This window comes from Hypanus sabinus, chromosome 30 (assembly GCF_030144855.1).
Source record: "Hypanus sabinus isolate sHypSab1 chromosome 30, sHypSab1.hap1, whole genome shotgun sequence".
Lineage (NCBI taxonomy): Eukaryota > Metazoa > Chordata > Chondrichthyes > Myliobatiformes > Dasyatidae > Hypanus > Hypanus sabinus.
Window position 1 is genome coordinate 34,306,737 of NC_082735.1, and position 23,379 is coordinate 34,330,115.

The window sequence follows — 23,379 nt, forward strand, 5'->3', positions numbered from 1 at the left end:
CTACCCCTCAACTGTCAGGCTCTTGAATAAAAGGGGATAACTACACTCATTTAAGGACTCCTTTACCTTGCTATTTCATGCTTGTTACTATTGCTATTTATATCAGCATTTGCATTTTCTTGTTCATTGATCCTGTTTACAGTTACAGTTCTATAGTTTTGCAAAGTAAGTTCACAGAAGAATCTCAGTATTATGTGGTGACATGTATGTATTCTGATAATAAATTTTACTTTGATTTTTTTAAACTTTTAATTAAATCTGTGTAACAGAGCCTTATCTCCAGTCGTCTTCTGTTTGGACCTAATTTTGAGGTAGCTGGCGTGTAGAAGTCATTCCATACTAACAGATTCTATGCATGGTCATCTTCTGTTCCTCAGAAGGGGAATGGAAGTAAATTCTTCGGTCCTGAGGGACATCCTATGAATTCTTAATACCATCTTATGCTTACAATGCCTAATATTGTTTTGATGAACGTTTTGTCCCATCTTCTAAAGAACTTTTCTCCCCCAAAGTTGTACTTCTTGTAAAATGGGACGGGTGCCATCTGAATACCTGCTCCTTACTGATTTTCAACCAATTTCTCAAGGTTGTGAAGGGTCAGAACTGATTTTACATGGCTGCTGCCAGGCCTGTTGAGTTCCTCCAGCATTTTGTCAGTTGCCTGGATTTCCAGCATCTGCCTACTTCCTCTTGTTTGTCTCAAGGTTGTTTTATAGCTTCCACGGAAAATTAAAAGTTCAAATTGTGCGATAAATGGTTCGTTGCTGAAGAGATTTAACCTCCCGACATCTGATTATTCAAATATTGTAAACGGTAGACCGCGAGGCAAAATAGTCTGACGCAAACGCGTCGACTGACGTAATCACGCTCGTCGCTATCGGGACGTGGGCACCGGCGAGTCCACGTCGTGTTCGGGGAAACGGCTGGACTCGGGGACGGGAGGCCGGACAGCACCGGAGTGTGAGGGAAGAGAAGCTCGTGTGGAGACAGGAAGCAGCAGGGTGGACCTCCGGCGGCCTCGGATCTCAGTGGCGAGTGCCTCTTGCTGCTCAGCAGCTCGACGGCCTGAGGGGGCTGGTAGACGTTGCAATTCCCCATTGGATTCCGCAGCAGTCAATCAAAAGTAAGGTCAATACTCGATTGGTTCCTAGCTTGGGATGTGGGCGGGATGAGGAAGGTTTAAAGCCGTGGTAGGTTACGTGCTTCCTGGATTATGCTCTTCTCATTTTTTAATTTCCTTCGATAATTCTCAGCTTTGAATGTGTGATATCTTGGAATCCACAAGGTAGTTATCATTGACACCTTGTTCAAGATCACCAGGTTGCAGAAATTCCAAAGTAATTTTTATACCTGTGTCCGATACAAGGGAGACTTTTCTTCGACTCATTCTTCATTCTCTTCTAATTATGAGTATCATGTCAGATATAATTTATATAATTATGCTCCCCTTTTAACTTTATTGACTCCAACTCTTCATTCCAGTGGCACGTCTGCTCCCGAGTTCTGAAAATGGATGAAACAAGTTCTCAGCATCTATCCTATCAACAATCCCTTTCAGAATCGTGTAGATTTCAATGAGATTACCTCTCACCCTTCCAAATTTCAGTGCACGTCAACCATTCATACTCCATATATCCTGGTTGGGCAGTATCCCTCATCTCTGAGAACCTGAGAAAGCTAAGAGGAAACAGATAGAGATTCTTACTATTTCCAGAAAAAGAAAAGACCTGCAGATATATGGTGCCTTTCAAGATGTCATAAAGATCTTCACCGACAATGAAGCACTATTGAAGTGTAATTAGCATTTTAATGTAGGAACTATGACACCCAAATTATTTGTATATTTATTCATTTATTGAGATACAGCAAGGAACCGGCCCTTGGAACAACTCCTCTGAGTTAACCCGAGCCTAATCAAGGGACAATTTACAATGAGCAATTAACCTACCAATTGGTACATCTTTGGACTGTGGGAGGAAAGCAGAGCACCTGGAGGAAACCCAGGCGAAACCTGGGGGGAACATACAAACTACTTACAGGCAGTGTCAGGAATCAGAGCCAGGACACTGGTACAGTAAAGTGTTGTGCTAACCACCATGCTACTATGCTGGGCACAAAGTCCATAACATTAGCAAAATGATAATGACCAGATAATCAACAAGTTTTTTACAATGTTGTCTGAGTATTAGGCAGGTATAGAAATAATACTTTTATGGAAAATATCAAAAATGCAGACTTCAGGGACCATATTGCTAACTTAGGCTGGACAAGTTTGGGTTGATTTAGAAACATAGAAAAACCTACAGCACAATACTGGCCCTTTGGCCCACAATGCTGTGCCGAACATGTAATTACTTTGGAAATTACCTTGGGTTACCCACAACCCTCTATTTTTCTAAGCTCCAATTTCTTTGGAGTGACGAAGACTGAAGGGGGATCTGATAGAGGTTTATAAGATTTATGAGTACCATAAGTTTTTATCTGCAATTTGAGAAGGATAAGGGCAGCTCGGAGGTGTCAGTGTTGCAGATGAACAGGGGAAACTATGGAGCCATGAGGGAGGAGCTGGCCAAAGTTGACTGGATGGATAGCCTAGCAGAAAAGACAGTGGAGCAGCAATGGCAGGTATTCTTGGGAATAATGCACAAGGTGCAAAATCAGTTCATCCCCCAGAGAAGGAAGGATTCAAAGGGGCGAAAGGGGCCACAGTGCTTGACAAAGGAAGTCAGAGATTGCATAGCATTAAAAAAAAGGAAGTATGACAGAGCTAAGGTGAGTGGGAGGACAGATGATTGGGAAGTTTTTAAGGAACAACAGAACTTAACTAAAAAGGCAATACGGGGAGAAAAAATGAGGTACGAACGCAGGCTAGCCAGGAATATAAAGGAAGATAGCAAAAGCTTTTTTAGGTATGTGAAGAGAAAGAAAATAGTTAAGAACAATGTTGGGCCCTTGAAGAAGGAATTGGGTGAAATTGTTATAGGAAACAGAGAAATGGCAGAAGAATTTAATGAGTACTTTAGATCTGTTTTCACTAAGGAAGACACAAGCAATCTCCCAGATGTATGGATGGGTCAAGGACATAGGGTAACAGAGGAAATGAAACAGATTGACATTAGGAAGGAAACGGTGATGAGTAGACTGATGGGACTGAAGGCTGACAAATCCCCAGGTCCAGATGGTCTGCATCGTAGGGTACTAAAGGAGGTGGCCCTGGAAATTGCGGATGCATTGGTAATCATTTTCCAATGTTCCTTAGATTCAGGATCAGTTCCTGAGGATTGGAGAATGGCTAATGTTATCCCACTTTTTAGGAAAGGAGGGAGGGAGAAAACAGAGAACTATCGACCTGTCAGCCTGACATCGGTGGTGGAGAAGATGCTAGAGTCCATTATTAAGGATGAAATAGTGGCATATCTAGATAGCAGTGATAGGATTGGGCCGAGCCAGCATGGATTTACCAAGGGTAAATCATGCTTGACTAATCTGTTGGAGTTTTTTGAGGATGTAACTAGGAAGTTAGACGGGGGAGATCCAGTGGATGTAGCGTACCTCGATTTTCAGAAGACATTTGATAAGGTCCCACATAGGAGATTGGTGGGTAAAATCAAAGCTCAGGGCATCGGGGGGAAGATATTGACATGGATAGAAAACTGGTTGGCAGATAGAAAGCAAAGGGTAGCGGTGAATGGGTGTTTCTCGGAATGGTAGGTGGTGACCAGTGGGGTGCCACAGGGTTCGGTATTGGGACCACAGCTGTTTACAATTTACGTCAATGATTTAGATGAAGGCATTGAGAATAACATCAGTAAATTTGCTGATGATACTAAGCTGGGTGGCAGTCTGACATGTGATGAGGATATTAGGAGAATTCAGGGTGACTTGGATAGGCTGGGTGAGTGGGCAGATACTTGGCAGATGAAGTTTAATATGAATAAGTGTGAGGTTATCCACTTTGGGAGTAAGAACAGGAAGGCAGATTATTATTGAATGGTGTAGAGTTAGGTAAGGGAGAAATACAAAGAGATCTAGGAGTCCTTGTTCATCAGTCACTGAAGGTGAATGAGCAAGTGCAGCAGGCAGTGAAGAAGGCTAATAGAATGTTGACCTTCATTACAAAGAGAATTGAGTACAAGAGCAAGGAAATCCTCTTGCATTTGTACAGAGCCCTGGTGAGATTCAGCGTAGATTCACGAGGTTAATTCCTGGGATGTCTGGACTGTCTTACGCAGAGAGGTTAAAGAGACTGGGCTTGTACATGCTGGAATTAAGGAGATTGAGAGGGGATCTGATTGAAACATATAAGATTATTAAGGGATTGGACAAGATAGAGGCAGGAAATATGTTCCAGATGCTGGGAGAGTCCAGTACCAGAGGGCATGGTTTGAGAATAAGGGGTAGGTCATTTAGGACAGAGTTAAGGAAAAACTACTTCTCCCAGAGAGTTGTAGGGGTCTGGAATGCACTGCCTCGGAAGACAGTGGAGGCCAGTTCTCTGGATGCTTTCAAGGAGGAGCTAGATAGGTATCTTATGGATAGGGGAATCAAGGGATATGGGGACAAGGCAGGAACCGGATATTGATAGTAGATGATCAGCCATGATCTCAAAATGGCGGTGCAGGCTCGAAGGGCTGAATGGTCTACTTCTGCACCTATTGTCTATTGTCATAGATAGAGTAGGCAGGGAGTATCTGTTTCCCAGGGCTGAAATGTCTGTTTCCTTCGTGTTGATTGAGAGGCCTCTGCGATTACTTTCTGCTGCCACTGCAGTAAGTAGTTCTTGAAGTTTTGTTTCTGATTCAGCTGTTAGTATATCTGCTATTATTTATATTATGGCCTCCAATTGTGAGTCCTTTGATGTCTTTGATACTTCTCAAGATATTTTCATTATTCAGGTTGAATAAGTTTGGTGAAAAGACACAACCTTGCCTGACTCCTCTCATGATATTCAGATACTTAATCACTTCTCCTTCTATTCTGATGGATGCTGTCTGGTCCCAGTATAAATTTCTTAAGAAATGTGTATCTTTCCCATCTATATCAAGAGCCTGAAGCATTTCCAGGAGATCTTGGTATCTGACAGTGTCAAAAGTTTTTGTATAGTCGATGAAACATAGGTAGATGTCTTTTGTATCTGGATGGCTCATTCACAGATCATCCGTAGCATGAAAATTGCATTTCTGGTTCCAGTATTTTCCACAAAGCTGCATTGTTCTTTCAACACACTCAAAATGCTGGTGGAACGCAGCAGGCCAGGCAGAATCTATAGGAAGAAGCACTGTCGACGTTTCGGATCGAGACCCTTCATCAGGACTAACTGTAAGAAGAGATAGTAAGAGATTTGAGAGGTGGAGGGAGAAATCCTAAATGATAGGAAAAGACGGGGGGGGGGGATGAAGCTAAGAGCTGAAGAGTTGATTGGCAAAAGGGATTCAAGCTAGAGAAGGGGCAGTATCATAGGACGGAAGGCTTTGGAAGAAAGAAAGGAGGAGGGGAGCACCAGAGGAAGATGGAGAACAGGCAAGGAGTTATTGTGAGAGGGAAAAAGAGAGAGAAAATATATTATAAATAAATAAATTGGGATGGGGCAAGAAGGGGAGGAGGGGCATTAACGGAATTAGAGAAATCAATGTTCATGCCATCAGGTTGGAGGCTACCCAGCCGGTATATAAGATGTTGTTCCTCCAACCTGAGTGTGGCTTCATCTCGACAGTAAAGGAGGACAGTAAAGCAAGATAAAACCACACTCAGGTTGGAGAAACAACACCTTATATTCCGACTGAGTAGCCTCCAACCTAATAGCATGAACATTCTGTTAATGCCCCTCCTCCCCTTCTTACCGCATCCCTATTTATTTATAATATGTATATTTTTTCTCTGTCTCTTTTCCTCTCACAATAACTCCTTGCCTGTTCTCCATCTTCCTCTGGTGCTCCCCTCCTCCTTTCTTTCTTCCAAGGCCTTCCGTCCTATGATACTGCCCCTTCTCTAGCCTTGTATCCCTTTTGCCAATCAACTTTCCAGCTCTTAGCTTCATCCCTCCCCCTCCTGTCTTCTCCTATCATTTTGGATTTCCCCCTCCCCCATCAAATCTCTTACTATCTCTTCTTTCAGTTAGTCCTGACAAAGGGTCTCGAACCGAAACGTCAACTGTGCTTCTTCCTATAGATGCTGCCTGGCCTGCTGCATTCCATCAGCATTTTGTGTGTGTTGCTTGAACTTCCAGCATCTGCAGATTTCCTCGTGTTTGTGCATTGTGTTTTACTGATTTCTGGTTTTATACAGCGTCTTACTCTCATCATAATTACTCTGAGAATAACTTTTGCCAGGTGGCTCACCAGGCTTCTTGTACGATGTAACTCACCTTCTGCTGCTCCCTCTTTCCTTGGAAGTGTGATGAACACTAATAACACAATTTACCAATTTATTGTGCTTTTCCTGCCCTTTGGAAGAACTGCCAATTTAAATTTTCAGAGTAAGTGTGTGAATTAATCCTTCCTAAACACATTTCAAATTATACTTTGAAAGTTCTTCAGAAACCTGTTTCTCAGTAATTCCAGGCATGGGGAGCGCGGCGCAGAAATGTCCCCACTTTACATTGAGCTCAGGATATTGCTCTATAGAAGAAGGAAACAGCTTCTTATTGCTCATTGCTCAATTTTAAAACTTTAAGCACATACGTTGAAACTTAATCTTCTCTGCCCTCATTGCTTATGACATTATGGCAGAATTCTGCTCTCATGCCTGGCCTCCTCCTTAAAGTGCAATACCTAGAATTGTATTTAACTTGTAGAGAATAATGCAAATCGTTGTGGAGAAAGAGGGAACCGAATTGATTAACGTTTTAGTAATCATGATACCTCTTGTCTTCCCTTTAGGGAAAAATTGACTCCTCTTCTGCCTGAAGGAAGCAGCATTGGGAAGGGGTGGACCATCTGATGCTCTGTGGTGTATCGTAATTAAATCACCCCCCCCCCCCAATATTACAGAATACCACTGGTCCTGTGTCTGCAGTGAAAACCATTCAACACAGAATGGCTTGGATCCAGGAAGCAGAGCTGAACTTTGTAGAAAGGTTGTGTGCATCCGTTTTAAAGGTAAATGTATCAATTTCTTTTCAATGGGATGGACAGACAAGGGATTCCACTCAGCTGAAAAATTAATCATTCGGTTTTTAAATGACTTCATTGTTGTACCTTCAGTTGCCCTGTCAGTTCTCTGCTTGAGTAGCTGGAATTGATGGTTGCCGAGGCATAGCTGCTCTGAGCGTTGGAGGAGTGCGTACATCAGGATAGCTCACAGGAAGCATATCATCTGCATCACTTACTGCATTGTCGATATAGATTTACTGCATCCATAATTGAGAATAAATATGATCTATGGAAATGTAATAGTAATTCAAGAGACAAAACCAGAAAATGATGAAAGAACAGCCTGTCAAACGGTGTCCATACCCATGGAGAGAGAAACCAATTAATTTAAGATCTTGGAGCATTCACTACTGAATCCTGCAAGCTCAACATGCCCAGATGAAAGATGAGGTGTTGTTGCACAAACCTTACATTGGGCTTCTTTGTAACAATGCAGAATGTCACAGTCAATGAGGTTTCAAACCTCCGATCAGTTCTCAGAGCTTTAAGGAGACAGGAACAAAATTAGGCCATTTGGCCCATCGAGTCTGCTCCACCATTTTTTCATGGCTGATTGATTTCCCATTTCTCTCTCAGCCTCATTCTCCTGCCTTTACCCCATCACCTTTGATGTCCTGACTAATCACGAACCTATTAACCTCCCCCTTAAGTACATACAATGACTTGGCCTTCTCAGCCACCTGTGGCAGTGAATTCCACAGAGGCACCACCCTCTGCTGAAGAAATTTCTCCTCAACTCCATTCTAAATGAATGTTCCTCTGTTCTGAGGCTGTTCTCTCTGGTCCTAGATTCCCCTGCCATAGGAAACATCCTCTCCACATTCACATTATCTAGGCCTTTCAACGTTGGATAGGTTTCAATGAGATTTCCCCTCCCCTCATTCTTCTAAATTCCAGTGAGTACAGGCCCAGAGCTATCAGTTGTTCTCGTACAGTAAGCCTTTCATTTTTGGAATCATTCTTGTGAACCTCCTCTGACCCCTCTCCAATGTCAGCACATCCTTTCTAAAATAAGGGGCCCAAAGCTGTTGTCAATACTCCAATTAAGGCCTCACCTGTGCCTTGTAAAGTGTCAGCATTACCTCCTTCCTTTTATATTTTCTTCCCATATAGAAAACAACCTACACCTTTATTCCTTCTACCAAAGTGCATGACCACACTGTTCCATTTGCTACTTGATGCCCAGTCTTCTAATCTGTCTAAGTCCTTCTTCAGTCTGCCTGCCTCCCCAACACTACTTGCCCCTCCATTCACCTTCATATCATCCACAAACTTGACCACAAAGCTGAGATTCAAATCATTGACATACAACATAAAAAGAAGCAGTTCTGATACTGACTCCTGTGGAACACCACTGGTCACCAGCAGCCAATCAGAAAACTTTATTCCCACTCTTTACCTCCTGCCAATCAGCAAATGCGCCATCTGTGCTAATATTTTTCCTGTAATACCATGGACTCTTGTTAAGCAGCCTCATACGTAGCACCTTGTCAAAGGCCTTCTGAAAATCCAAGTACACAGCATCCACCGATTCTCCTTTAACCATCCTTCTTGTTATTTCCTCAAAGAATTCTAACGTTTGTCAGGCAAGATTTTTCCCTTAAGGAAACCATGCTGACTTTGGCCTATTTTATCATGTGCCTTCAAGTATTTTGAAACCACATCTTTAACAATTGACTCCAACATCTTCCCAACCACTGAAATCAGGCTAATTAGCCTATAATTTCCTTTCTTCTACCTCTTTCCCATATTGAAGAGTGGAGTGACATTTGCATTTTTCCAGCCCAGAATCTATTGATTCTTGAAAGATGTCTGCTAATACCTCCACATTCTCTTTAGCTCCCTCTTCCAGAATCCTGGGATGTAGTCCATCTGGTCCAATTAACTAGTCTCCCTTCAGACATTTCAGTTTCCCGAGCTCCTTCTCCCTAGTAAGAGCAATTGACTCTTGAACCTCCAGCATACTGCTAGTGTCTTCTACAGTGAAGACTGATGTAACATTCTTATTCAGTTCACCCGCAAATTCCTTGTCCCCCATTACTACCTCTCCTGCGTCATTTTTCCAGCAGTCCAATATTTACTCTCGCTTCTGTTTAACTCTATATATCTGGGAAAAAAAACTTTTGGTATCCTCTTTGATACTGTTGGCTAGCTTACCTTTGTATTTCATCTTTTCCTACTTATGGCTTTTCTAGCTGCCTTCTGTTAGTTTGTAAGGGTTTCCCAAACTTCTGACTTACCACTTACTTTATATGCCCTCACCTTTTGTTTTATGTTGGCTTTGACTTTCCTTGTCAGCCATGGTCATGTTATCCTGCCTTTAGAATACTTTTTCTTCTTTGGGATGTATCTATCCTGCACCCTTCAAATTGTTCCTAGAAGCGATAGCCATCACTGCTCTGCCATCATCCTTGCTAGTATCCTCTTCCATTCAACTTTGGCTGGCTCCTCTCTCATGCCTCTAATTCCATGCATGCTGTCTGTCTTGCTGAGTATTTCTAGAATTTTCAAATTTTATTTCAGATTTCCAACATCCACAATATCTAGCTTCAGCTCTTTATAATTTTTCTCAGGATGTGGGAGATTAGTTTCTGTTTGCAGGTCAAACTCAAATCCTGCACTTCACAATGATTATTCCCTGTATACTGGGCAAATGCTCCAATTAAGTGTTACGAAGGATTCACTGAATGGTTTCTCACTGCAAGGCACCATACCCTTTATTAAAAGTATCTGAAAACATAGTGATTTCTGAAAGCAAACATACTTTTTTTTTTCCTGTACTGCAGGTTGGTCCCATGCCTAAGCATGTGGCCTTCATCATGGATGGGAACAGACGTTATGCACAGAAGTGTCGAGTAGAACGAGAACAGGGCCACTCTCAGGGATTTGAGAAACTAGCTGAGGTAAAAATTACATCCCATGTGGCGTTCACTTATCAAATACTCTTTTTTGTCATTAAGAATGGCTTATTTTAATCATTGGGATTCTGATTTTCAAAAACTTAAACTTATGATTTTTAATTTTTTTGTGGGAACAGCAAGTTTCCTTTGGAATACTGTCTAGGCAGATGAAATGCTACTTAAAATACTAATGCTTTCTTTTGCAAAGTACAGAATAGCAAGAACTCAGTAATTTCAAAAGAACTTCAACTTCATAACTGATAAGCATCATGTTCTTTGATTAATTACTCTATTAATTATTGACTGTCTTGTTGTATATCTTATAATACATACTATTTATTTCAAATTACTATAATTTGCACATTCAGATGGAGACATAACATAAAGATTTTTTACTCCTGTATGTGAAGGATGTAAAAAAATAAAGTCAATTCAATTCAATTTAGATCCGACAGATTGAACAAAGACTTTGAATGATAGACATGTGACATCTAAAAGCAATATCTTGAGTAAGAATTGTAGAAAAAATTAGGTGTTTTTTCCTTTGACCGGCATTGATGACTGTGAGGTGTTACACTAAAATAGCAGGTCGGTGTTCTTTTCTAGACTCTTCGATGGTGTTTGAACCTGAATATACGAGAAGTGACTGTTTACGCTTTCAGTATAGAGAACTTCAAGCGTTCTAAAGAGGAAGTGGATGGGCTAATGGAACTTGCACGCCAGAAGTTCACAAGACTCCTTGAGGAACAGTAGGTTTCTAGGAAATTACCACATTGAATAACTATACAAAGTCTGAAAACAGATTGCTATTGTGGCACCTATCACGTCAGCATTTTAACTGCTTTTTTTCAACAGTATTTTAGCAGCGATCCTGTTTCATAAAGGCCCATACACTCAGTCCTGTTTGTCTTCTAATGTTGACTGATGACTCCACATTGAGGCACCCAGTAACAAAAGTCCTGGTGACTCATTCTCTACCGCCATCTCCGGGTCTGGCAGATACTAAAACTTGTAGACATCTGCTACCAAGCTCGAGGACTGCTTCTATCCCATTGTTATAACACTATTGAACAGTCCCCTAGTACTCATGACTTCACAATCGATGTCGTTCTAGCCTTGCACCTTGTTGTCCACCTGCACTGCACTTTCTCTGGAACTGTAACACAATATTCTGCATTCTGTTAATAATGCTTCCCTTTGTACTACTTCAGTGCACTGTTGCAATGAAATTATCTGTGTGGATGCCATGGAGAGCAAAAATTTTCACTTTAACTCTATATACATGACAATAGTAAACTAATTTACCAGTGGAACGTAACTCCTGGTTATGAGGGAGGACTCTTGCTTGCAGTCTGATCCTACTTGGGGTTAGAGCAGGGGTTTCCACCTGGGGTCCATGGCATAAAAAAGGTTGTGAACCGCCTGGGACGGAAAAATAATCAGTGAGGGTTCTTGATGATTGTAATCATTATTGAACCGCCTATTGACTTTTCATTTTCAATTTTGATTAGTTAGCAGATACTGTCATTTTATTTTTACTGTTTAGCTGCTAAACATTTTACTGTTATTTTTAATATTTAGAAGCTGACATAGAAAATCATAGGCAGTAATAAAGTCTGCTTAATCTTATTGAATCCTCTTTACTCTTAAATATACGAGAGTGAATATTCCTGCGATATTTATTAACAATGAATTAATTGTTGTTCACTAGGGAGAATTTGAAGAAATATGGTGTCCATATCAGAGTTTTAGGGAACCTGACCCTTTTGCCTGTTGATATTCAAGAGCTGATTGCACAGGCTGTGCTAGCAACACAGAGTTATAACAAGTAAGAATATCTGCTGTGCATTGTGAGTGTGTGTGTCTGTCTGTCTCTTTCCAGTGACAGTGATTTCCAGCAGGAATGGATGTGATCCTCATTAACTGTCCGGCTCTGTTTCAGATGTTTCCTGAATGTGTGCTTTGCCTACACCTCTCGGCATGAGATCACCAGTGCAGTCCGTGAAATGGCGTTGGGAGTCGAGGAAGGATTATTGAGGCCCAGGTAATACTCCTGCATGATGTGTACGCAGAGGCAGAGAGAGGTTAATTTCTTCCCCGCTTCTGTGGGAAATGGGGTCTACAGTTGAACTAGTGAAGGTTGGGATGAAGAATTGTGGAATGTTTTATTTTAGTTCATTTTTATTGAGATAGGGCGGAATAGGCCCTTCTGGACCTTTGAGCCAAGCCACCCAGTGACCCCCCCTCCCCCCGATTTAATCCCAGTGTGATCATGAGACAATTTGCAACGACCATTTAATCTACCAGCCGGTATGCCTTCTGATTGCGGGGGGAAACCCATGCGGTCACAGGGACTCCTTACAGGCGGCAGCAGGAATTGAACCCTCGTCACCTGTACTGTAAAGCAATGTGCTAACCACGCTGCTACGTGAGCTGTTGCTGTTTAGAATCCGTGGAAGGTGGTGAAGATGAAAATGAACCAGGAGTATTTTTGTGGGAGAGGAAGCTGGTCGATGTTGATCATGGTGGATAAGAAATAGTGTTGCTGGGAAAGTGGTGGTTGGGATAAGCGTTGTAGATGGAGAGTTTGGTTAATTTCGAGTTTGTGGTTGGGTGTCAGTGATGGTGCGCTTCAAAGTTATGGCAGTGGTGTTTGCCGTCCTATTTTAAGGCTTTAATCTCAGCTCTTTTGTGTTTCAGTGATCTCTGTGAGGCTCTGCTGGGCAAGTGTTTGTACTCCAGCAGTTCCCCAGACCCAGACCTGTTGATCCGGACATCTGGAGAGGTTCGTCTCAGTGACTTTCTGTTGTGGCAGGTAAAGTTCTGATGTGGCAATGTTGTTTTATTCATTCATTATAAAATTTAGTTTTACCATTTCACAAACTTCTGTTAAACAGTGCATTCTGTTTGCAGGAATCATTCTTTTTGACACCATATCCAGCTTTTATGCAATTGGTACTCAGGAATCAAAGGAATGAATGTTCTTCTATATGTTTGTGAAACATGCAAAAATTAATTTATTTTAGGTTAAACTCCAATTACCTGCAACAGAATGCGTTGCGATTAGAAACTGTTACCGCACAATAATTATTTGACTTTTTATTATTTTAAACATAATTGTGGAATCAGTTTGATTGTGAATGCTGAAAGAAAAATTGAACAGGGAAATTCGTCAATTAGCTCTTCAAACAAAAGCAGAAAAGCCTGGAAAAGCTCAGCATCCCTAGGAGGTGAAAAAGTTTGGAGATCCTTCATCTCACAATGCAATCTAACCTGCTGAGTTTTCCCAATATTTTCAGTGTTTGTTTTTTTTAGATTTATACTCTGCAGTTTTTTGAAATTTTCAATTAACCACCTCAATATTATAGTGAAATCATTCCATCTATGACCTAACTAAGCTTGGGTTAATTAAAAATGTATATCCTTCTCAGTTTTAAAATTAAATATTGAGCTGATTTCAAATGCCATTTACAGAAGAGGGTTCCATAATTTTACCACACGTTAGAAGTACAGGTTAAAACTTTCTAGTCTGGCATCCTTGGGACCTGACTGGTGTGGACCAGAGAAATTATAGGAAAGATGTCAACAAAATAGAGAGAGTACAGAGGAGGTTTACTAGAATGTTACCTGGGTTTCAGCACCTAAGTTACAGAGAAAGGTTGAACAAGTTAGGTCTTTATTCTCTGGAGCGTAGAAGGTTGAGGGGGGGACTTGATATAGGTATTTAAAATTATGAGGGGGATAGATAGAGTTGATATGGATAGGCTTTTTCCATTGAGAGTAGGGGAGATTCAAACAAGAGGACATGAGTTGAGAGTTAAGGGGCAAAAGTTTAGGGGTAACACGAGGGGGAACTTCTTTACTCAGAGAGTGGTAGCTGTGTGGAACGAGCTTCCAGTAGAAGTGGTAGAGGCAGGTTCAATTTTGTCATTTAAAAAAAATTGAATAGGTATATGGATAGGAAAGGAATGGAGGGTTATGCTGAGTGCAGGTAGGTGGGACTAGGTGAGAGTCAGCATTTGGCACGGACTAGAAGGGCCAAGATGGCCTGTTTCCATGCTGTAATTGTTATATGGTTTATATAGTTATAAATAGCTCCTGATCATCTTCTAAGCAGGAGAACTGTTTTTAAGTGTAGCACACTCCCTGGTTTGTGTAAGAGTTCTGAGGACTCGCTATAGCCCAAAGTTTCCTTAAGTCAGAAATGCTTTGGCTGCAATAGCAAAAATGACACTAGTGGGTTAATGCTCTACATTTTAGTACCCAGTCAGAAATGAGAGAAGCAATTCCTGATCCTGCCACATAACTCATTAATAATTTGGAGAATAAATGTGAAAACAGTGCAGGCACCACTATTCCCTTCACTCAGTTGGAATAACTCCTGCGATCTCAATTTTGCTCAGCTAATTTATGACAAAAACACAATAGTTCATGAGCTGGAAATCTGGAACAAAAACTGAAAATGTTGTAAATACTCAACAAGTCAGGAAGCACCTGTAGATGAAAAAAATGCTAATGTTTCAGGTTAAATCCCATTCATTTAAAATGAACCTGCTTCCTAATTAGTTCAATTAATCTTCATTTGCACAAGTTGCACTTTTAGCTATTAATCTCATATGAGAGTCTTCTGCTTACTCTAATGAACAGTATCTGTGGTCTGTGCTATCTATGCTACATCAACGACTATATTGGTGCTGCTTCCTGCACCCATGCTGAGCTCATCAATTCCACCAACTTTGCTTCCAACTTCCGCCCTGCCTTCAGTTCACTTGGTCCATTTCTGACACCTTTCTTGATCTCTTTCTGTCCCCATCTCTGGAGATAGTCTATCTATTAATATCATTTATGAACACTCTGACTCTCACTGCTATCTGGACTGTATGTTTTCCTAGCCTGTCACATGTAAAAATGCCATTCCATTCCCTCAGTTCCACTGTCTCTGCCACATCTGCTCTCAGGGTGAGGCTTTTCATTCCAGAACAACTGAGATGTCCTTCTAAGAAAGGGGCTTCCCTTCCTCCACCATCAATGCTGCCCTCACTCACATTTTGCGCATATCTGCTCTCACCCCATTCTCCCACCGCCACACCAGGGATATGGTTCCTCTTGTCCTCACCTACCACCCCACCAGCCTCCCCATCCAGCACATAATTCTCCGTAACTTCTGCCATCTCTAAGGGGATCCCTCCAGCAAGCACATCTTTCCCTCTGACCCACTCCACTTTCCACAGGGATCGCTCCCTATACGACTCCCTTGTCCACTCGTCCCTCCCCACTGATCTCCCTCCTGGTACTTATCCTTGCAAACGGAATGAGTGCCACACCTGCCCCTACACCTCCTCCCTTGCTTCCATTCAGGACAACAAGCAGTCTTCCAGGTGAGGCGACACTTCACCCGTGAGTCTGTTTGGCTCATCTACTGTATCTGGTGCTCCCAGTGTGGCCTCCAGTAGTGTGAGACCCAACGTAGTTTGTAGACCACTTAATCAAGCTCTTTCACTCCATCCGCCACAAAAAGTGGGATTTCCCAGTGGCTACCAGTTTCAATTATATTTCCCATCCTCATTCCGACAAGTCAGTCCATGTCCTCCTCTGTTGTTGCAATGAGGCCACACTCAGGTTGGAGGAGCAACACCTTACATTCTATCTGGGTCACCTCCAACCTGATGGCATGAACATTAATTTCTTAAGCTTCCGGTAATTGTCCCCTTCCCAACATTCCCCATTCCCATTTCCCACTCTCACCTTATCCTCACCTACCCATCACCTACCTCTGGTGCACCTCACCCTTCCCTTCCTTCCATGGCCCTCTATCCTTTCCTATTAGATTCCGCCTTCTCCAGTCTTTATCTTTTTCACCAATGAACTTACCAGCTCTTTACTTCACCCCCTTCCCCTCTCCCAGTTTCACCCATCACCTTGTACCACTTCTTTCCATCCCCTCACCTTCTTAGTCTGAATCATTCTACCTGAAGAAGAGTCTCAGCCTGAAATGTCGACTGCTTAGTCTTTGCCAGAGATGCTGCCTGGCCTGCTGAGTTCCTCCAGCACGTTGTGTGTATCGATGATCTCATCCCTGTCTGCGCTTCTCCAAAAAAGCCTGGCATTAACTTTCCTTCTTCACAAGTTCAAATTTATTGTCACCTTACTGTACATACATACAACCAAATGAAACAATGTTCCACTGGACTACGGTGCACCCGCACAACTTATATCACACACAGCACATAAACTAAAATATTATACTATAAATAAGTTTATAAAATATAATTCAAAATGCATGTAGTAAAGTGCAACTCAGGTAAACAGTTCACTGGCTTAGTGATGAGACTTTGGTATTGATTAGTCTCATAGCCCTGAGGGAAGAAGTTGTTACCCAGTCTGCCGGTCCTATACTCCTGATGGTAGTAGGTCAAAGAGCTTGTGGGATGGGTAGTAGGGATCCTCAACAATGCTTTGGGCCCTTCGTCTGTAACACTCCCAGTAAATAGAGGACACTGTCCCCCACCTCCTTATAGGAACGTCTCTATTCTGCAACTAAAGCATCTCTACCATAAAGGCCACCATTGTTTCATTATTGTTGTTCACCTACTAATCTTGGAGTCCAATTTATTCAGGACTCACTGCATTGAAATTGTCCCTTGATTTTTTTTTACACCTTTCAGTGGTCAAAAGAAAGCTCTTGAAATATTAATAGTGACTCTTTGAAAGATCAACCCAGTTGTACCATTCAGATGATTTTTCCTTCAGCTATGCTCAGACTCTTCCAAAGGCCACTGCCGAATGTTTGTCTGCCACCCTTTCGGGCTTTCCATTTTTATTTGTATTGTTTAAGTTATTATCTCCAAGTATTAGTTAAGTAGTGATTGTTTGCCTTTATAGACTTCTCATTCATGTTTGGTGTTCCAACCTGTGTTGTGGCCTGAATATACGTTCTGGAATCTATGTCAGGCCATCCTGCAGTACCAAGTCAACTACCCTGCCCTTCAGGTGAGTACTCTTTGCTCCATGGAATAAATTTATAGGACATTTTCAGGAAGGGTTGGGGCTGCGGCAGTGAAGAGTCACGGGGTGCGTGACTTGAGAAAGAGGATCTCTGGAAATTATGCAACACAAACAAAATGTTGGAGGAACTCAGCAGGCCAGACAGCATCTGTGGAAAAGAGTACAGTCCACATTTTGGGCTGAGGCCCTTCATCAGGACTGGAGATAAAAAGATGAGGAGTCAGAGTAAGAAGGTGGGGGAGGGGTGAAGAAGAGGTGGAGTGGTAGGTCATGGGTGAAACCAGGAGTGGGGGGGGGAAGAGTGGTGAAGTTGATTGGTGAAAGAGATAAAGGGTTGGAGAAGGGGGAATCTGATAGGAGAGGACAGAAGGCCGTGGAAGAAAGGGAAGGGGGAGGAGCACCAGAGGAAGGTGACGGGCAGGTAAGGCAACAAGGTAAGAGATGGAAATGGGAATGGTAACTGGTGAAGTGGGGGGGGGCATTACCAAAAGTTTGAGAAATCAATGTTCATGCCATCAGGTTGGAGGCTACCCAGATGGAATATAAGGCATTGCTTCCCCAACCTGAGTGTGGCCTCATCATCGCAACTGACATGACAGAATGCGAATGGGAAGTAGAATTAAAATGGGCAGCCACTGGGAGATTCTGCTTTTTCTGGTTTACAGAGATTAGGTGCTCAGCAAAGTGCTCTCCCAGTCTATGTCGGGTCTCACCGATATACAGGAGGCCACACTGAGAGCACCAGATGCAGTATATGACCCCAACAGACTCACAGGAGAAGTGTTGCCTTACCTGGAAGGACTGTTTTAGGGCCCTGAATGGTAGTGAAGGAGGAGCTGCAGGAGCAGGTTTAGCACTTTTTCCTCTTGCAAGGATAAGTGCCAGGAGGGTGATCAGTGGGGAGGGATAAGTGGACAAGGGAGTCACATAGGGAGAGATCCCTGTGGAAAGCAGGAAGTGGGGGGTGAAAGATGTGCTTGGTGGTGGGACCTCATTGGAGATGGTGGAATTTACGGAGAATTATGTGCTGGATGCAGAGGCTGGTGGAGTGGTAGTGGTATTCAAGAGGAATACCTGGTGGGGTGAGGGCAGACGTGCATGAAATGCAAGAGATGCAGTTGAGGGCAGTGTCGATGGTGGAAGAAGGGAAGCCCCTTTCTTTGAAGAAGGAAGACACCTCCTTTGTTCTAGAATGAAAAGTCTCATCCTGAGAGCAGATGTGGCGGGGATGAACGAAATGAGGGTAACTGTGGGAAGAGGTAGCTGTGAGAGTCAGTGGGTTTATAAAAGATATCCATAGATAAACTGTCTTCAGAGATAGAGACAGATTGAGACAGCGGAGGGAGATGTCAGAAATGGACCAGGTAAATTTGAGGGCTAGGTGGAAGTTGGAGGCAAAGTTGATGAAGTCAGTGAGCTCAGCATGGGTGCAGGAAGCAGCATCTACGAAGTTGTCCATGTAGTGTAGGAAAAGTTGGGGAGTGATACCAGTGTAGGCTTGGAACATAAACTCTTCCACGTAGTTGACTAAAAGGCGTAGCTGGGACCCATGCGAGTGCCCATGGCTACACCTTTTGTTTGAAGAAAGTTGGAGGAGCAGAAGGAGAAATTATTGACATGAGAAGATCGCAACTCTGGAAATTATGCAGTGAGATTTGGTACCTCAGTCCTTCAAGAAGCACTGAAACCAACCAAAGACTGCTTCCTCGGTTGGGTGTGGGATCTTACCAACTTTTAATTAAATGGTGGGGGTCCCGTGTGATGGATCCTGCAACAACTCTCCATGTAGATGTGCTTAATGGTGGGGAGGTCGTACCTATTACTTTTTGTAGGATTTTCCATTCAAGGGCATTGCTACTTCTATACCAGGCTGTGAAGCAGCCATCAATATACTCTCCATCACTTATCTATAGAAGTTTGTCAGAATTTTAGATGCCATGCCAGATCTTTGCAAACTCCTAAGGAAGAAGAGACGCTACCATGCTTTCTTTACAATTGCATTTATGTGCTGGGCAAAGGACAGATCCTCTGAAATGATTACACCGAGTAATTTAAAGTTGCTGACCCTCTCCACCTCTGATGAGGCCTGGCTCATAGACCTCTGGTTTTCTCCTCCTGAAGTTAATAATCAGCTCCTTGGTCTTGCTGACAGTGAGTGAGAGGTTGTTGTTGTGGCACCATTCAGACAGATTTCAATCTCCCTCCTATCACCACCTTAGACAGTGGTGTTGTTAGCAAACGTGAATATGGCATTGAAACTGTGCTCAGCCACACAGTCATAGGTGTAAAGCTGGTAGAGCAGGGGACCAAGCACACAGTTTTGTGGCACACTTGTGCTGATGGAAATTGTGGAGGGGATGCTGTTGCCAATCCAAACTGACTGGGGTCTGCAAGTGAGGAAATAGAGGATCCAATTGCATAAGGAGGTATTGAGGTGAAGGTCTTGAAGCACGGATCTTGAAACCTTCATCAGTAATTCAGTTATCTGAAGAGGATGAATAGTGACAGTCTTTCTCTTGGATGGAACTGTTGGACCTATGTAAAATGCATGAATTCCTTGCCTGTTGTTTTTGGGGTTTACAGTTGTTACTTAGACCTAACTGCCCACCAAATGGATACTATAAGTTAACAAACACAGACCAAATATTTTTTGCATGTGAAATAAATTATCTTTTTATTTTGTAGAAAGCAAAACTGTTGCAGGAAGCAGCATGTCAGCAGCAGCAGTTGGATGTGGATCATACCTGTGTGCTGGAGGAAACACGTTCCTGCACGACAGGGGAGATGGCAGGCATAGAGTGCAAACAGGAACAAATCCTAAAGTACGCCAGAGAACGAGAGGAAAGAGTCTCCAACTTTCTGCTGGAGCTGGAGAACAAAAGGAAGAAATTCCTCCAAGACCTTGTGAGGGGCTCCACACCATTTCTACGTGCTTAGGCCTCTCTAGCTCCCCTGATAAGACAACAGAACGAATACCCAAGATGTGAGTGAGTGAAAAGCCTCCGTCATGTATCTGTGGTGGTACTGATGTTCTTGAACCAGATAGCTCCAGTATCCACTAAGCATCGATTGCTGCTTAGGATCTTCTCCCTCTCCATTCCTGACTGGTGGGCTTCTCACACTGACTTCTGGGTGAATAAAATGTGGCTGCCTCCACGAAGAAAAAGCGAAGTCTTAGTAGGCCCCAGTGGCACTACAGACTATTTATGTTTAACTCCTGTAGCTACATGGTGTTGTAAATAAGATGCTCTGCTAATATGAAGGTTGCGTAATTGTTAATTTTCTATTGTCTTGTGCCAGCCTGGTGCTTGTGCCTGTTATGCCACTGGCGTTTAGGGCACTAATGAAGGTCTTCCTTCTCTCTCTGTCCTAGGCCACTCAAATGTAAAAGGATGCTTCATAGCTGTTTCTGTAACCGTTTTTTACTAGTCAGGCTTGATAGCTCTGAGCTGAACCCCCAAACTCTTCATCTGGCCTCTTTCCTTTGACCTGTTTGGCATGGGTGACCCGACCAAGACCCAAAGCATAAAGTCCTGGCTCCAGCCAACAAAGCATTCCGGGTCATTGAGGCACGTGTCTCCAAATCACGACAAGGTTATGGTCCTCTTAAAGATAAAATGTTGTGGTGTTCTCGCCCCGTGAGTGGCTGTCTGACTCTCCTCCCTGGCAATCAGCACTAGTCGTTAACTATAGCAACACATCCCAGCTAGGTGATCTACCCTCTATCCTTCCCTTACAAATGATTTGGGATCCTCTGGCAGTAGCACTGTAACCAATCTCTTTCTCCAATGGTGAAACTTGTTCCCCAGCACCACCATCACCAAGGGTCCCCACACTGTTCTGAAATCTGAAAAGAAAACTGCAATTGCCTTAGCAGTTATGGATATTGATTATGATGTTTGAATTTCTTACTTACAAGATCAATTGCCATTCACAGTAGAGGTGTTAAAAGTCCATTGAAACTTTGAGCGGACAGCCGATGATATTTTGAACTTAGTGAAGACAATAAGATTAGTAGCAGAATTAACCCCATCGAGTCTGCTCCATTTTGTCATGGCTGATCCTCTCAGACCCAATCTCTTGTCTTCTCCCCATATCCCTTTATACCCTGACTAATCATGAATCTATCAACTGCTGCCTTACATATACCCAATGACCTGGCCTCCACAGCTGCCTGTGGCAACAGATTCCACAGAATTCTTTGGCTGAAAAAAATCTCCTCATCTCAATGCTAAAAGGATGCCTCTCTATTCTGAGGCAGTGTCCTCTGATCTTAGATTCCCCTGCCATAGGAAACATCTCCACATCCATTCTATTGAACCTTTCAACGTTCTATAGGTTTCAATGAGGTCACCCCTTGCTCTTCTGAATTCCAGTGAGTAGAGCCAGGAGCCATCAAACGCTCCTCATGTGACAAGCCTTTCAATTCCGGAATCATTTTCATGAAAAAAAGACAATAGAGCCTCAGTTATTGGGTATGTTTGACATCCTTCTTTTATCTCATCTGTCTCCAGCACCCACTTTTGTGTAAGGAGATGCTGTTTTAGGAAGACTTTTCTTGAAAAGTCTCAGTACAGAGGCTCATTCGTTTAGTTTGGACTGAGTGTACACTGCTACAGTCTGTCTTGTCTGCTGCTTCTGGCCGTCTCACTTGACTACAGCTTCCCCAGGCATCTTCCACAATAGGAGACTCAGTCATTGGGGGGGGGGGGGGGGTGGTCAGACAGGAGATTCTGTGGCTGTAAAAGAGACTCTGGAATGGCACGTTGCCTCCCTGATCCCAGGGTTCAAGATGTCACAGATCAGCTACAGAACATTCTCAGGTAGGCAGAAGTCACTATGCACGTTGGCACAAATGACATGGATAGCGAAAAGGGTAAGGTCCTGCAGAGTGAAAATTGGGAACTTGGGAAGAAGTTAAAAAGCATGACCTCACAGATAGTAGTTGCAGATTACTTCCAGTGTCACATGTTAGGGTAAGAATAGGTTATGGCAAATGAATGTGTGGCTGAAAATTGGTGTAGGAGACATTCATATTTTTAAACCGTTGGGATCTCTTGTTGCAGAGGTGATCTGTACAAGAGAAACTAGATGGGAACGAAAATCCTGTCAGGCAGATTTGCTCTCACTACTAGGTGGGTTTAAACTAGATTGATAAGGGCTGGAATCCCAAGCAATGGGGAATCAAATGAGAGGTTGGAAGGAGATGCAAGTCAACGATAGCAAGTTGAATAGGTATGAGAGGCAGGACAATGGCCAGGAGTGAGAAAAGTCTATTGGATTAAAATACATTTATTGCAGTGCAAGAGATCTGACCAGTAAGATGGAGTAGGATAGCTACGTGATATTGGGGCATTACAGAAACATGAATAAAGGAGGGACAGGATTAGCAGCTTAATGTTCTAGGCTACAGGTGCTTTAGGTGGGATTGCATTTTTGATTTGATTCACAGCAATCTTTTTATTAGTGGAGCTGAGAAATAAGAAGTGGGAGTGTACGATATGTCCTCAAATAGACAACAGGAATTAAATGGACTAATATGCAGAGATTGTGTAGTTGTAAGAATAGTAGGGTAATCATAGTAGGGAATGTTAAATTTCCTAACATGGACTGGCAATGCCATACTGTTAGGGCTTAAATGGGATGAAATTTAAGTGCATTCAGGAAACTTCCCTTGGGCAGTATATAGAGGTACAATATAGAGGTGAAAAGCAGGTACAATAAGGCCCCCTTGTTAGACATACTGATTTAAGAAACTTTCCTTGGTGTAACAAATTCAAAATCTCTTGCACTAAGGACATCCCAGTCTATACTAGGGAAGTTGAAGTTGCGATTTTGTTTTTACACCTTTCCCTAATTTGCCTGCATGTAATTTTCCAGTGTCCCAGTTGCTATTGGAGAGTCTGGGGTATAATCCCATCTGAGTGATTGCACCTTTCTTTATTTCACCTTCCTTAAATTTTGAATCATTTGTTTTTTTTTCCAATATTCTCAACAATCTTTGGACATTCCACTCATTTGCAGTTATGTTTCTTTTATAAAGCTTGATATCTGTAATTGCAAATGGGTCTTACCCCCTTGATTTTTTTTTTCTCTTTAGAAATTCTGTGGATACGAGAATGCTGGGCAATACCTTATTGGTACCAGTGCAATTAACTGCTTATCTAACTCCAATACTTCAGTACATTTAGAACCCTGGTATATCAGTGAATGTGTGGGAAAATGCCCAATTTTACCCTGCCTATTTATAAAAATAAATACAAAGAATTATTGCACAGTCAGCTTACTCTTGAAGTAAAGTGATGAATGGTGTCAATGACAGT

The 23,379-nt window shown here is 42.6% G+C and overlaps 1 protein-coding gene across 2 annotated transcripts; it reads left to right on the forward strand.

The window, feature by feature from the left end:
• Positions 1-299: 299 nt before the first annotated feature.
• dhdds (dehydrodolichyl diphosphate synthase) lies at positions 300-23,331 on the forward strand. Of its 2 annotated transcripts, none has more exons than XM_059954675.1 (9): positions 300-1,123; positions 6,879-7,097; positions 9,938-10,054; positions 10,658-10,800; positions 11,763-11,879; positions 11,994-12,095; positions 12,752-12,866; positions 16,934-17,041; positions 19,742-23,331. In XM_059954675.1, exons 2-9 carry the CDS (start codon positions 7,035-7,037, stop codon positions 19,991-19,993), a joined length of 1,017 nt encoding a protein of 338 aa, XP_059810658.1. In that variant the 5' UTR covers positions 300-1,123; positions 6,879-7,034; the 3' UTR covers positions 19,994-23,331. The 2 variants fall into 2 exon arrangements, with proteins under 2 accessions (XP_059810658.1, XP_059810659.1); XM_059954676.1 differs by having other exon boundaries at positions 12,752-12,836.
• Positions 23,332-23,379: the final 48 nt, after the last annotated feature.